The sequence below is a fragment of the Magallana gigas genome, chromosome 7 (assembly GCF_963853765.1).
Source record: "Magallana gigas chromosome 7, xbMagGiga1.1, whole genome shotgun sequence".
Classification (NCBI taxonomy): domain Eukaryota; kingdom Metazoa; phylum Mollusca; class Bivalvia; order Ostreida; family Ostreidae; genus Magallana; species Magallana gigas.
Window position 1 is genome coordinate 43,702,661 of NC_088859.1, and position 14,185 is coordinate 43,716,845.

General features: G+C 33.6%; 1 protein-coding gene across 4 annotated transcripts; it reads right to left on the reverse strand.

Annotated features, from left to right (window-relative positions):
• Positions 1-332: 332 nt before the first annotated feature.
• On the reverse strand, positions 333-12,457 carry LOC105335560 (extracellular signal-regulated kinase 2). Of its 4 annotated transcripts, none has more exons than XM_034458754.1 (15): positions 12,316-12,457; positions 11,681-11,779; positions 11,390-11,510; positions 11,080-11,210; positions 10,747-10,916; positions 10,416-10,555; positions 10,184-10,241; positions 9,701-9,835; positions 9,042-9,147; positions 7,051-7,276; positions 6,772-6,878; positions 6,253-6,330; positions 5,394-5,546; positions 3,579-3,743; positions 333-2,481 (listed from the first exon to the last, which is right to left on the reverse strand). In XM_034458754.1, exons 1-15 carry the CDS (start codon positions 12,379-12,381, stop codon positions 2,290-2,292), a joined length of 1,947 nt encoding a protein of 648 aa, XP_034314645.1. In that variant the 5' UTR covers positions 12,382-12,457; the 3' UTR covers positions 333-2,289. The 4 variants fall into 4 exon arrangements, with proteins under 4 accessions (XP_034314645.1, XP_034314646.1, XP_034314647.1 ...); XM_034458758.2 differs by lacking the exon at positions 3,579-3,743 and adding an exon at positions 4,790-4,809 and having other exon boundaries at positions 2,343-2,481; XM_034458755.1 differs by lacking the exon at positions 6,253-6,330.
• Between the last annotated feature and the right edge of the window lie 1,728 nt (positions 12,458-14,185).

Genomic DNA, 14,185 nt, shown 5'->3' on the forward strand with positions numbered 1-14,185 from the left:
ATGCTTTACTATAATTGTCCAAAACTAAATTTTAAAAAAGCAATTTAAATGATTGGTCGTGTTCAGTTAGGTTTTGCTGGTACTAAAATGCAATTTTCGAATTTTCCTTTAGAATTTTATTTCCATCCCTATTCTTGTTCAAAACTGGTGTTTTACAGAAGCTTTGCGCTAGACATTTAAGACATCATCATAAAGAAAAGCTGGTCCAAGTTTCATACTCCATCACGGAGGACTAGAGCAGCTCTGACACTGTCAAGATTCAAGCTTGCAGGGAATTTATCACCAACAAGAGGAGCCTTTCTGAAACTCAAACAAAACACACAAACATGTCATAGATTTCATCCACCTTTATTATCAATTTCTTTTTATATGTAGCTGGTATTCTAGACTTCTAGGCTGACACGAATCAACGTGAACCAACTGGTAAAAAAGGCAGCTGATGTGTCATAGTACAACTAAACAGAAAAATGCTAAAAATCAATGATAATAAAAAAGGTCAAATAAAAGATCTACAATCACATTGTTTAGGACGGACACTGGGTGATTAGACTCTATATATACATATAAACGGTCATCTGGTATAAAATGAATCAAATATCACATCTGTATGGAATTAGCAATAAAAACACAAAAATAGGCAATCAAATACTTCAACAATCTGAGAAATACAGAATTCCTCAAAACAAACTCACTATGAAATAAAGTCCATTGGACTTTTCTGATTATTTAGACAGCTTCATTCACACATACTTATCACTGAGACCCCTTGCATCATCACAAAATCAAATCTTGCACTCAGTACTAGTGGTTTTAGGATTACCTCATACAGCAATTTTGGTACAAAAACCAGCATCATTTTATTGTGATTTCTTTCTATCAGCTAAATGGATGCATACAGTATCAAAACATACTTGTAATAAGAATAGTATTTGATCACTGTTCACCTTAGTTTGTTAAGTTTTTAAGGTTTCCTTTCACTATTCACCAAGTATCAGTCTTGACAAGAAGATAACATTTCTATCTTTCTTTTTTTTTTTACAATATACATAGAGACAAAATAAAAATATAAAACAAAAATGTGATAAAATAATTCTTTCATGCACAGGCAAACATTCAGTCATACTTCCAAATAAAATTAAGCCATGCATTATGAACAATACATGTTCAATAAATATGATAATAAAAATACACACATCTGTCATATATTAATGATTTTTTTTATAACTTACATAATAATAACAATTTTATACAATACACTGTGTAACAATAGTCATAAGAGATTTAAGTAATGGTGTGTCCACACCATCCCCACAGGGACAGTAGTAAACAATGGACCCCTAGCCCCCCTGGGATCTCATCAACTGGAGCTGCTACAAGTAGATCATAGTTAGTACTCCTACACCTGATTGGCTCGCTAGCCACCCCTGTTACAGCCCTACACTAGTGGAATGTTTGGTTTGTGGATGGAATAATACTGTGGTATGACAAGGATTTGTGATTGGCTGTACAATGACAAATGCTAATATTTACAGACAATGAACACATTATAACTAGGGATGTATTTCTCATTAACCTAAGAAATCAGGGGAAAGTTTCCTTAATTACTGGTACGATATTTTAACAGCCCCACCCACTCATTCATTAAACATTAATTTAGAAAAATTTGTAAAGCATATTACCTACTTAATCTTACTTTTATTGATCTAATGCTGAGATTAAAAAGAAATAATCCCACTGAGTAATTATGAATGCTAGATCTTAGCACACCAAGTACAAATAACCTTTAAACTTTTAAAAGCTAATTGTGCACCAACTAAGTTAATGTATAAATAATGAAATCCTCCATTCTCTAAGTAAAAGACAGGGAACTATGTAGGTGTGAATTACAAAGACATGAATACATATTATGTTTTGCAATTTTCCAATTCTAGAGATCACTCTATATTTATAGATAGCAGGTAATGATCACATTAATTTATATAATCCCATTAGGAAAATCTTTTATGGCAACTTAAGTATGGCCATGGCTATATTATCTATCCTCTTCTGTTTATCAATAGCTATTAATAAACATAACTTGGGATTGGTAATGCACTTATACAAAGTCAAATAATGCTATGTTTTGTTTTTATACAATGTATACGTAGACCCTGTCATTGAGTGTAAAATTTTCACCATTTAGTCCACAAAAATAACCTCCACATATATCTTGATCAGATATGAAATTAAAGTCTGTATGGCCAAATGGCGTCCATGGGAAGGTACTGTGAATCTTCTGTCAGTCAGTCATCAGGATTTTTTGCCCCCCTGTATGGCAGCCAGACCTGAGGCAGAGATGGTTCCAATATTCTGGTTGTAACTTCCAAAGTATGCCTTTGGGGCCCCATGGGAGGGGTTGTTGATTGCATTACTGAACTGCTTCTTTCCATAGATTGGTTTCTGTTTCTGGGTCGTGGCTGATACTGGTCTCTGGCCAGGAACCTAAAATAGGCAAAAAATACACAGTGAAATTGCTCTGTACATGATGTATTTCCTATACATAAATAATCACAATATCCAGAACCTGTAAAATATTGAGAACATGCTTTGCTTTCAAAACTGTTTTGAAACTTCATCTTATATTGAAAATTTTCTACTTGAATAACTCTCAATATACATGTAGAAAACATGACACAAAACACAGAAATCTCTGGCTCTAATCACTACATTCTCCTTACTTCACTTGATCATACACTACACTGCAAAGTCTGCTGGCGTGATCTCTAATTGAGTGCATCAGACCAAAGCTACAACCTAGCTATGGTGCTCAAAGTACACACCAGAAAATACAGTTCTCATCAAATACACAAATGTGAAGCACAATTAAAACACACCAATTCATTGTTTGAAATGCACATATATGAATTTTAAAGTGCAATTTTGAGTCATTTTAGTAGCATTAATTTACAGTAAATCAAACATGGATGTTTACACTTGAAAAACAGTTGATTGGTTAGCAAGACTTGAGTCCTCAAGTTGATGGACTAATAGTTGTGTCAAATATGATATATCAAAAAGAATCTACACCTAAAGTTTTTAGGAGTAAAGCTAGGGAACATCAAAATCTAAAGATGATAAAATTTTTAAACAATGATCTCTTATTTTATGAATCAAAACTAAGATGTATGTAGTAAATAAATAATGTAGATGTCTTAACACAGCAAAATGAATATTGCTTAAGAACAATCTGTGAGAACAGCAAATGGAATAAAAATATTTTCAATAATATAAAATTAGGCATCAGGTAAAGGAGCATGCTTAAAATAAGCTTAAAATCTGCAAAGCAAAAAATTCAGATGTAAAAGTTCACTCTGAGAATGATCGATAATAATGGATTTACAGCAAAAAATGGAAAATACTACATGTAACGGTATTTCTTGATGAGGGGGTCTCAGTATTAGCGGACAATGGATGTATGTGTGCAGTGCCAATTGCTTGTACATGTACTGATGAAGTACAAGAAGCTACTAACTACGATGAGATTAAGTACATCTCTGTGATTAGAAAAACTGCAAAGAATCAGCCACACCAGCACTTACATCACCGTCTTGATACGAATCGTAGAACGTATTGTGGTACGTGTTACCATGCACACTGACGGGATGGTATGTGTCATGGTACGAGTCGCAATATGCTTGATAGGAAGATCTTATAGGTGGAAGTGGTGGATCCATTGCACATTTTATCAACCGACCAATGCCTAACTGTAGAGAAAATTTTACATCATAATACACTCCCTATCTCTATAATGGAACACCTTCAAACTCGTGTCTTTAATATAAGGGTTCTTGTCCAAAATCAAATACAGCCTAAAGATAGAATTCTATTACTTTTCAACTTTTTGTTACTTTCCTCTTTTCAGGGAACCATAAAAAATACAGAATATGTACCAGTGTGCATTCTAACAATGAAACACTGGTTAAAACAACTGAAAAATATGTATAAAGTACTGAAAAATAGGAGTATTCCATGTTTCATTTATACCAAAACAGCATTCAGGCCAGAAGGATCTTTTTTCAAGTCTTTTTTAATAGGTCATTTTCATCATTATATATAATTTTTGGTTGATAAAATGACCCTGAAACCAGGATCCACCCAAAAAAAGAAAAGAGAGAGATAGATTTAAAAGAAAGATGAGAGACAAGAAATCTAATTAGATATGATATGTTCAGGTGTATTTTGATGCACACACACTTCAAATAAGAAAACAGGACAGAAAAGTTAGATGTGTATTAATATCTAGCCTGAACACTGCATACACAAGTGTAAATTTACAGAAGAAACCAGGATGTGATGTTGCATCAGTGTACATCTCTATAAAGAATTCATACCTAATACAACATTGAACTACCATAGAAGATTTTTTTAAGTCATGACTTTTCTGTGGATTGCAACTTAAATTTGTGTAGTAGGTATTTAAGATAAGCAAATTACTTGTCAAAAAGTCTTTCTCATGTTGAATATAAAACCTAAATTCTTACAGATTTGTTCCCATGACTAGGGGTACAACATAGCAGAATTGAATATATATACATGAAAATTTTCTGATGTACATGCAGTCATTTTCTTGAAGTTTTCAGAGATAAACAATTAAGGAAAATGAAACATTGATTAATGATACAACACATCCTGATACTCTTCAACATAAAAAAAAATAAAAATTCATTATTAAAAAAAATAATCAGCTTTAAAAATCACTGGCAATCAAAGGAAACACAGTGTGTATATGTGAACTTAAAGGTCAACATACGTTTATTTTTTACTACCAGACTGAAAGAAAACAATAGCTGAGGGTTAAAAAAGCAGCATTTCAAATGGAGAGATTTCCTTGGAAAACCAGTGCAATTTTCTTAAAATTAAAAAGCAAAGCATTTACAGAACATTAAAGAAAATAAGGACAAGGACCTCTGAAAATACCATCTTCACAATGTCAAGGCTTAATGCTTATATAACTCATACTTTAACCTTGACAAGAATAAAATAAAATAAAATCCAGCTTGTCAAGTAGGTACATGTAACATTTTTGGTTCTAGACAAACTTGCAACTTCAGTTTCTTAATAGTTCTTATTGTAATGACAGCTCCATGAAAGCAAGTCTCTTTTTTTATAGAAATACAGGGGGAAAAAATCATTGGATTTAAATATCTCATGTAAAACATTCCAGTCAGTTTGTTTTCAGGATTGCTGATCACATGTGGAGTTATGACTCAGTACTGACAAACTCAACTTCTGTCAAGAATAACTATTAGATATGAAGCAAAAGCCTACATTGACACTGTAAAGATGTGCAATATTCTAAAAACAATCTGTAATTCCTCCGAGGACCACAAATCTGCCAGTCTGTAATAACTTACCAGGCGTGAACTGGTTACAGATAAGCCTCCCCTGTCCTCTTTTGTTGAGCCCGGCTGACTGCCGTATTTTGAGCTGGGTCGTGACCCTGCTCTAGTAGCTGCTGGTGCAGATGTCTGTCTATTTTTTGAAATAGGAGGATAAGGGTCTTGCATCTGAAAGTCAAAATGATAAGGATGAACACATTTGAGAAGACGTTTTAGATATTTAAGATATCATATAATCTCTCTGTGTTTATACATACATAACTTCTAATAGTCTTTTATTTCCAAAGATATTAACTGCAGGGTTTGTATTGCCAATAGAAATGCAATAGATTAAATGAAACTGTAATGTAGCTATAGCATACTCTACTAAATAAATTTCTACTAGATAAGTGTATATTATTTATCTACCTATAAGTAAAATACATACAAGTAATGAATATAATTAAATTATATAATTATTCCGTCTATAGCAAAGGATCACAACAAAAATATTAGAGGTCAACACACATTGATTTTTCAGCTCAAGTCTTCTCAAATATAAATTTAACTGATACTGTCCAATTGTAAAGCAGTCTTGTTGTTTCAAAGCACTATCTATGGAAGGACTTCATTATTTTACAAAATTACATAACACAAAATTAATAATGTTTGATTTTTTTTCATCTAAATAATATACAGATTTAAAAGGATGGAAAATAAAAACTGCCAGATAACTGTTTCAAAAGAAAATAAGACTGGTCAAAAAGTAGTTAGAATACAGTAAGGACAGGGTACTAGTACACAAGACAGGAAGTGTGAGAACTAGCTAACATCCATGCTGGTTATGTATGAGAAAGCTCTGCCTCAAACCAGCCAATCAAAGGTCCCATCTCACCTGGTTTCTACCCAGAAGGAATGGGTTCATTTGAAGCCTCGGATTTTGTGCTCGAACAAAAATGTCATACAACTGCATCTGTGTCAATACATATGTATAATTTACCCCAAAACTCTAAATCCCATTTTTTTCACAGTCACTTAGAACGGTAAATAAAATCAAGAAAATCAAACTTCAAAAGGAGAAAACTTTGTACAACAATTCAATATCAGAGACAGTTAATGCGTAAGTAAAATTTAATTAGTCTCTGAATAACCGCAGATCCGAATTTTTTTCAGTCAGGATAACATGTGTAAGACACATCTGGAAACGAACAGCAAGGTTCTTAAGTCTGCTGTATATTAATCAAACGCAACTGACTGGAAGGACAGAGTGATATTGATTTGTCTACAGGAGAAATGGGATCTGACAGGGATACAGCTGTAGAGAATGTGTTGTTGAATGTTGAGTCATGGCCTAACTACATTTATCCATACTGAGACACCTGTAGACATGTCTGTCCACTGGGCGTCTACTCACCGCAGCACTGCTGGAGTAGGAAGGGGGGATCTGGTCATTCATCCTCTGTCGACTGTGCTGTCTGGCTCTCATGTCCTTGGGTTCTGTGTGTGTCGTTCTTCCAAAGGCTGCAATGATTAAAATAACATCAGCAATGAAGCATCAATTTGATATTACACAGCAATTTAAGACACTAACACTATCAATGTTCACTTTAAAGCATGCCTTCTCCCAACATCCTATGTCATAGAATGACAAGATAAATGAGGAAACAGAAGTTCTTGATCCTTGGACACAGACCTGAAGTGAAGGAGGACTGGTGATGAGGGGCCGAGTGAGGGTGCACCTCGGCTACTGGCTTGTTGTATTTGGAGGATGCTGATGAGAATTTAGCTGGCATAGTGTTTTCTTTCTGGTAAGGTTCACTGGGTGGGGGGTTTTCTTCAGGGCTGGACTCCCTCAGCTGTTGGGCACTTCTAATCTCATGACGTTTTCTCCTCCTCTCTTGTTTCTTCTGTATTATCATCTGTAACAAAATTACACTCTATGAATGCAATGTTGAATGCTTTTGTCAAGGTATACATCATGCTTCAATACTTATAAAAGGAATATTGATCCGGCCCAAATGTCATCAACTCTCCTCGAATCCATACCTTGCTTCAAGTCTGAGTACTAATAGCAAATCTATGCACTTTAAATTTTAATAACAATATATCTGAATGTGATGGACGTGTGAAGTTGTCTCAGTACTCCTAATAATACCATCTAGCCCCAGAAAAAGAAACCACTGGGTTTTAGTTGTAATCTGGACATCTCGCTGTAAGAGAGTTACAGCTTCTCACCTCATACAAGCACCTCATACTTCTTCACCTCAAAATCATGGGTTCAATCTAGTCTCCTACTTTACTGCATACACACACAGTTCCAAGTTCAATCTCAATATCTCGCCTCATACACCTATTACATAGTTTTAGTCTCAATATTTCACCTCAAACACAGAGTCTCTGGGTATTTTTATCTCACAATCAACACAATCAACACATTCACAAATTCTTAGTTTTGTTCTTAACATCATACAGACCCTAAAGTCTTAATCTCACTCTCTCAACTCATATGTATTTCATCTTGCACTCAAACTCTCAAGTCATAATCTCAGCACAGGGTTGGCAAAAAAGCGGGAAATACTCATATTTCCCAGGACGGTGGGAAATACTGGTAATTCCCGGGAATTACTGGTAATTCCCGGGAAATACTGGGAAATAAAGTACAACTACATATTATAGTACTTCATACTTAAGACATTAGTCTTAATTAAATCTGTAGGGATGTAGACAATAGTGCACCTTGTCAGCAATGACATTTTATAATGTTCTTTGATTTTAACAAGTTTTGACTGGTCAGTAATGCATTGGTTATCTCTTATGAATACTCAAAACATGGTTCATTCATATACCATTGTAATTTGTTTTTAAGGCTTTAATCAGGTATAGGTGCATCTACACAGTTATCATAAACATGATATCAAAGGTTCCATTTTCTGGTTATTTGGTAAATATGAAAATGGGGCAAGAAAATTGTGAAAAATAAAGTGTGACTGTGTCACTACCTCAGTATGCAACACACCTAAGAAGAAGCCAATTAGCCCCACTCATAGTATATATCTCCCCAAAACAGGAGCACAAAACTGTCAAGTGTAATTATTTATTAAAACAACATGTGTGATTATTGGATTTTACTTGCAACACCTACACTAATTATAACAGTTTATTTTGCTTTGAATTATAAATCTGTGAAACACAAAACTTGATTTAAAAAAGAACTGGACTAAAATTTGTACATTAGCAGCTATAGAAATCTTTTGGAATAGGTGATCTGGTGAATTTAAGATTTATAAACTGACAGTGAAATAAGAAAGTATAATAAATTGGTTTTTGATGCTTACTGTTAATATCTTTTATCATAAACATAAGTTTTACATTGAAAAAACTAAAGAAATAAAGATTATAAATTTGTATTTCCCAGTATTTCCCAGTTTAGTGGAAAACAGTAGTATTTACCGGGACGGGAAATACCGGTATTTACCACCGGTAATTCCCAGCACTGGTATTTCCCGGCCAACCCTGTCTCAGCATCATGTAAACAGACTGAATTCTACATCTCAGTATCTCACTAACTCACAAACTCTCAAGTCTTAGTCTCAGTATCTCCCTTCACTCACTAACTCTCAAGTCTTTAGTCTCAGTATTTTCACTTCATTCCCAGACACTCACGTCATAGTCTCAGTATCTCACCTCATACAACTTATTCCTGTACTCCTCCACAGTCAGCTGAACATCATCACTGAGAGGTGGAACAACATCGTAATTCAGGGATACCTCCTCAGCAGCATTGTGAAATCTATGGAAAATAAATACATTACAAATTGTAATACATGTTCAATCTTTTGTGAATATCATACCAAATTTCCATTTCATTTTTCAGTAGAGTTTTTTAATCTAAATTTTCAACAACAAAAAAATACAGGTACTTTGGGTTAGTACTCCCCTTCCCCTTTTATAATGACTTCCTGGGTTTTTTAAGAAGGACGACTTAAGTTTTCATTGCAAATATTTTTGGACATTCTAGTAAAACAGTAAATCTGTATTTTGATATGGCTTCTAAAAAGAACCAGATGGTAGATTTTTTTAAAACTTTGCAAATAAACTAAGGTTGGTATATATTACATATGGTTAAAAAAATTGCGAGTTTTTCTATTCTGGTTTTTACGCTAAAAAAAACCAAATCGGCCTCCTTAAGTTTTTTTTTTTTTTTCAAATAATCCCTTAAATACTTTTTCAAATAATCCCTTAAATACATATTTCTGATCTTAAAAAAAAGGAGGAAAAATTTGACTATTGCATCCTAGTTTATAGATAAAAGATGATGAAATCACAGTAGTAGCCTGGTTTACCTGGAGATGTATGGATGTCGGAGTGCCTCATCAGCAGTGATCCTCTTGTCCGGATTAAACAACAACAGTTTTTTCAGTAAGTCTATGCCGTCTTTTGGAGCGTCCGGTAATAGTTCTTCTATTGATTTCTTTGATCTGTATTACAGTAACACACTTAATTACATGGATGCCAAATACGTCTACTGCTGAAATTATTCATTCAACACTGCAACCAACTGAAAAATATCTAGCAAATGGTCTGTACTGTACATTCATTTCAATCATTTGAAGTTGAAATCTTACATGTTCAAACTCATTAAAAGTAATTATATGTTATTGGCTTCTGTATGTTTTAAAGAGAAGTAATGGTAATGCAGTGGTGTCTTTTCTGTGTATATTATTCCAACCAACAGTTTATAGAATCAAACCAACTACAAAATGGCTCTATTTACAATGAATGATTCTGTGTAACTTTTTATCAAGTACAACAAACAAACAACTTACTTTAATGTTGCCTTTTCCAATATAGATGCACCATAAGCAGATTTGATACTGTCAATGTCTGAAAATATCAAAACCATTTCACATTTCAAAATGAAAGACTATTCAGATAATGAAACTGAAAAGTTTATAAAAATGCTTTTACAAAGATGTTTTTAAAAGACACATAGAAAATAATTCTGTTCCAAAATGGCAAAAAAAAAAATCCCAGTGTTACAGAATGAGAATGCTTTACCTTCTTTGGATGGCAATGGAATAGTGCTCATGATTTTCTCTATCTGGTTAAGGGTAGATGATCCTGGAAACAAAGGCTTTCCTCCAAGCATCTCCCCAAGGATACATCCCAGGGACCACATGTCAACACCTTTTGTGTACCTGGGTATAAATCATAAACAGTTTACATTACTTAATGTCTTAGTATCATTGTCTTTGTGCTCTCAAACTATAATTTATTTTTACCAAACTTGCACATAATTATTATTCTATGTAAATTTTATTATTTCTTTTAAGACGAGCATGTTACTGTGAAGCTATAAAATTTTTGAGTCTCTCTTGATGTTGTGTACCTGTGAGATGCTAGCAGGATTTCTGGGGCTCTGTACCAGCGAGTAGCTACATATTCTGTCAAGTTTGGGTCTCCAGTCTCGGCATCCACCCCAATCTGTGTCAAGGACCGAGCAAGCCCAAAGTCACAGACTTTTACAACACATTCACTGTCCAGTAAAATATTAGAGGGCTGCAAAAAACCAACAGTGCACTCACAACTTTGTACAATTCCAAGTTGATGCATGTCTCCAATTCTATCAAATTATAACTATGTTGAAAATAATTTCAATGTACGGTACTAAGATTTAATGTTTGACACATTTCTGTATACAGAAGCATGGTGTTACATGTACCTTCTGGTCTCTATGTATGACATTGCCTGAGTGAAGGTACTTGGTGGCTTTGAACAGCTGATACATGATGTAACGTTTATGTACATCCTTGAGAATGCTCCCTCTCTTTATAACGTTATGCAGATCTGTCTCTGTAATTTATTTCACAATGTAATAAATTTTTTTGATAATGATATGATAAGATTAATGAGGTAATACATTTTCAAATATTCAATAATTACTGACATTCTGAAGTTTTTTTTCCCGTTGTACTGAGAGAAAAAATGGCATTATTAATTTGTATGAAAACACTATAGCATTGTTTTCTTACCCATAAATTCAAAAACGAGGTAGATGTCTTTGTCATTTTCTGCTTTGATCACATTGTGCAGCTTAATAATGTTGTTATGATCTCCAAATTCTTGGAGAAACATAATCTCTCTGAATGTTCTCTGGAGATTAGTAACGAAGAAAAAATAATGAAATTAATTCATGGAAAATGAAAAGTATACTTCTGATGAGTTGGAAGAGTTTTGTCAAGAACTTACAACAATGAAATTCTTACAAAAATCTTTTTATCTATTAATCGGTCAAATCTCTTAGATAGATCTATTTAAGGTACCTGTGCATCTGTTTGATTTCTGAAGGCATCAAAAATTTTCTTTACAGCAACAACCTCTCCTGTTCTTCTGTCAACTGCTTTCCATACTATTCCATAAGCCTGTAGAGATAATTCACTATTGAATCATGCTTCACTTGATATACTGTATTAACAACACATTATATATTTTAGTTAGTTGTGATGAGCTATCAAATTAAAAGTAAATCAACAAAACATCAACAACTGTAAAAGTATTTTATCACTATAATTTATGTCTAGCTTCAGTTGTTAAATATATAGCGTTCTTGATGCAACAGTAATTTACTATAAGTATTATATCGAAATAAACAGTAAATGCATTACATGTACGTATTTATTCATATTTATACGTATATATTATATAAATATTGTTACAAGTAATAAAAACATAGTTTATATATCTTTGAACAAATAGACCGAAATGATGTAAGTTACAAAGATGGGGAAAATCTAGTAAAAATGTTATAATGTAATTACATATAAAAAGCTGACAGTTTATAAGGCATGTACTGACACATTCTTTTATGGCAAAGAAAGCGTACCTCGTTACCAACTTACAACTAAAAAAATTTACGAATCTGTTGCAAAATAATACCAACAATTACAAATCCTCTTACCCCTTTTCCTAGACGTTTCTTGATTTCATATTTTTTCGTAATGTGGGGCTCTATTTCTGAACTCATGGCTATTTCTTAAATGTCTACTTCGACTTACTTGGCCACCATTATTGGACGTAAATCACCTTGAAGAATTCTTACGCTACAAAAAAGAGTCCAAACGAGAGTTTGTAAAAGGTTTAAAATTCATAGCAATAATTTGTGAAACAGTATAAAATAACATTTTAAAACTATTATTATATATAAAAATGAAGTATATATATTTAAAAATGCTAATAATTTTAATACAATTTACCCCGCGAATGAATATTGCACAGAAAAGTGCCCGATACGCAGATTTAAGTGACGTAAGCGCTTCTGCGAAGTTTTGTGTTGTTGTTATGGAAAGGGGGAATATTCGGGCTTTTCCGTCAGATAGGCCGATGATTACCGATGAAAACCGTGAAGACGGAGATGGCGGGAAAATGACGTATCTATCTAAAGGTACGATTTTCTTCATAGACCCGGTTTGTGTAAATATGCGCGTTTCTTAAGTTATGCAACACAGTTCTCGTGCATTTACAGTAAGCAAATTTTGAGCAATTTGAGGATTAGAACCATAATCGTTATTTCTTGGAAGCCATGCACAGAATCGCAGCCATCTTGTCTTTTTGTTATGGGGCGGATCCCAAATATGTACAATAATTTTTTTTTTCTCAATTTTATATTTTTTATTTGGTGGTTTTTTCTCAATTTTATATTTTTTATTTGGTGGTTTCGTACAATCATGTTAATTTCCTTGCGATATTTTCAAATACATGTTATTATCAAATTTTGAATTCAAACACAGCTAGTGTTATCTTTTTATTTTAATGATTGATACAGGCACGTAGCATCGTTTTTGAAAGTGGGGGGGGGGGGGGGGGCAGACCCATCCAAAAAATCTTGACAAGCAAAAAAAAAAAAAAAAAAAAAAAAAGGAAATTTAAAGTTTCCAAAAATCTTCAAAATCCTAATCCGGGGGGGGGGGGGGGAGTAAACTATACTTCCAAAAAAAATTCTTACCTACCAAAATTTTTTTCCTTCCAAATCATGAAAATACCTAATCCGTTGTTGGGGGGGGGGGGGGGGGGTAACTTCAATTTGACTCCTCATATCCTTATTTTCATATCAATTTTTTACTTGCTTCCAAAAAAGTGGGGGGGCCAACTCCATTATATATCATTTTTTTATATGTAAATTTTTAAAAAATTTGTTGCTTCAAAAAAAAGTGGGGGGGGGGGGGGGGCCAGGCCCCCCTGGCCCCCCCTGATGCTACGTGCCTGTGATAAGAGACACTTTAAAAATAATATGTTTTACGCTGTGACCGTTGGGGCGAGCGCAGAAGGAGTCACACATCTGTCATCATTGTTAAATGCAACCCGTGGACTTAACCAAACCAAAAAACTTTGGCTTTGTCTCGAAAACTTTTACCACCGCAAGGAACCGGAAGTTTATTTTTTTATTTTTTATCTCTTCTTTACCTTTTAATAATGATCATTAAAATCAATAAATTGTGTGTCTGTGTTATTTCTCATTTTGTTCCTTGTTGTTACCGGTGTTTTAATTTTCCTGTGACATCAATTTTGTTTTTAATGTTTTTAATTTTTGTACGCTATATAAGCGTTGTAGACATGTGCCCTCCCCCTTTTTTTAGTGTGTGATATCCAATATTATTGAAAGGTTTGACCACATATGCAACTATAACAAATACATGTAGATATTTTAACAGTTTAATTTTTTTCTTTTTAGCATGGAACTTGCATGTGTATTTACTGAGCAAAAAAAACATCAAAACAAAACTAATCAGCCAAAGAGTCACCGTTAATAGTGAGCGCAGTATCAGTATTAA

Coding starts and splice junctions, on each gene's coding strand:
- LOC105335560 (XM_034458754.1), bottom strand. CDS start 12,381: ATGAGTTCAGAAATAGAGCCCCACATTACGAAAAAATATGAAATCAAG. Junction 10,242..10,415: donor TCCATTGCCATCCAAAGAAG/GTAAAGCATTCT, acceptor TGATATTTTCAG/ACATTGACAGTATCAAATCT. Junction 9,148..9,700: donor CGACATCCATACATCTCCAG/GTAAACCAGGCT, acceptor TATTTTCCATAG/ATTTCACAATGCTGCTGAGG.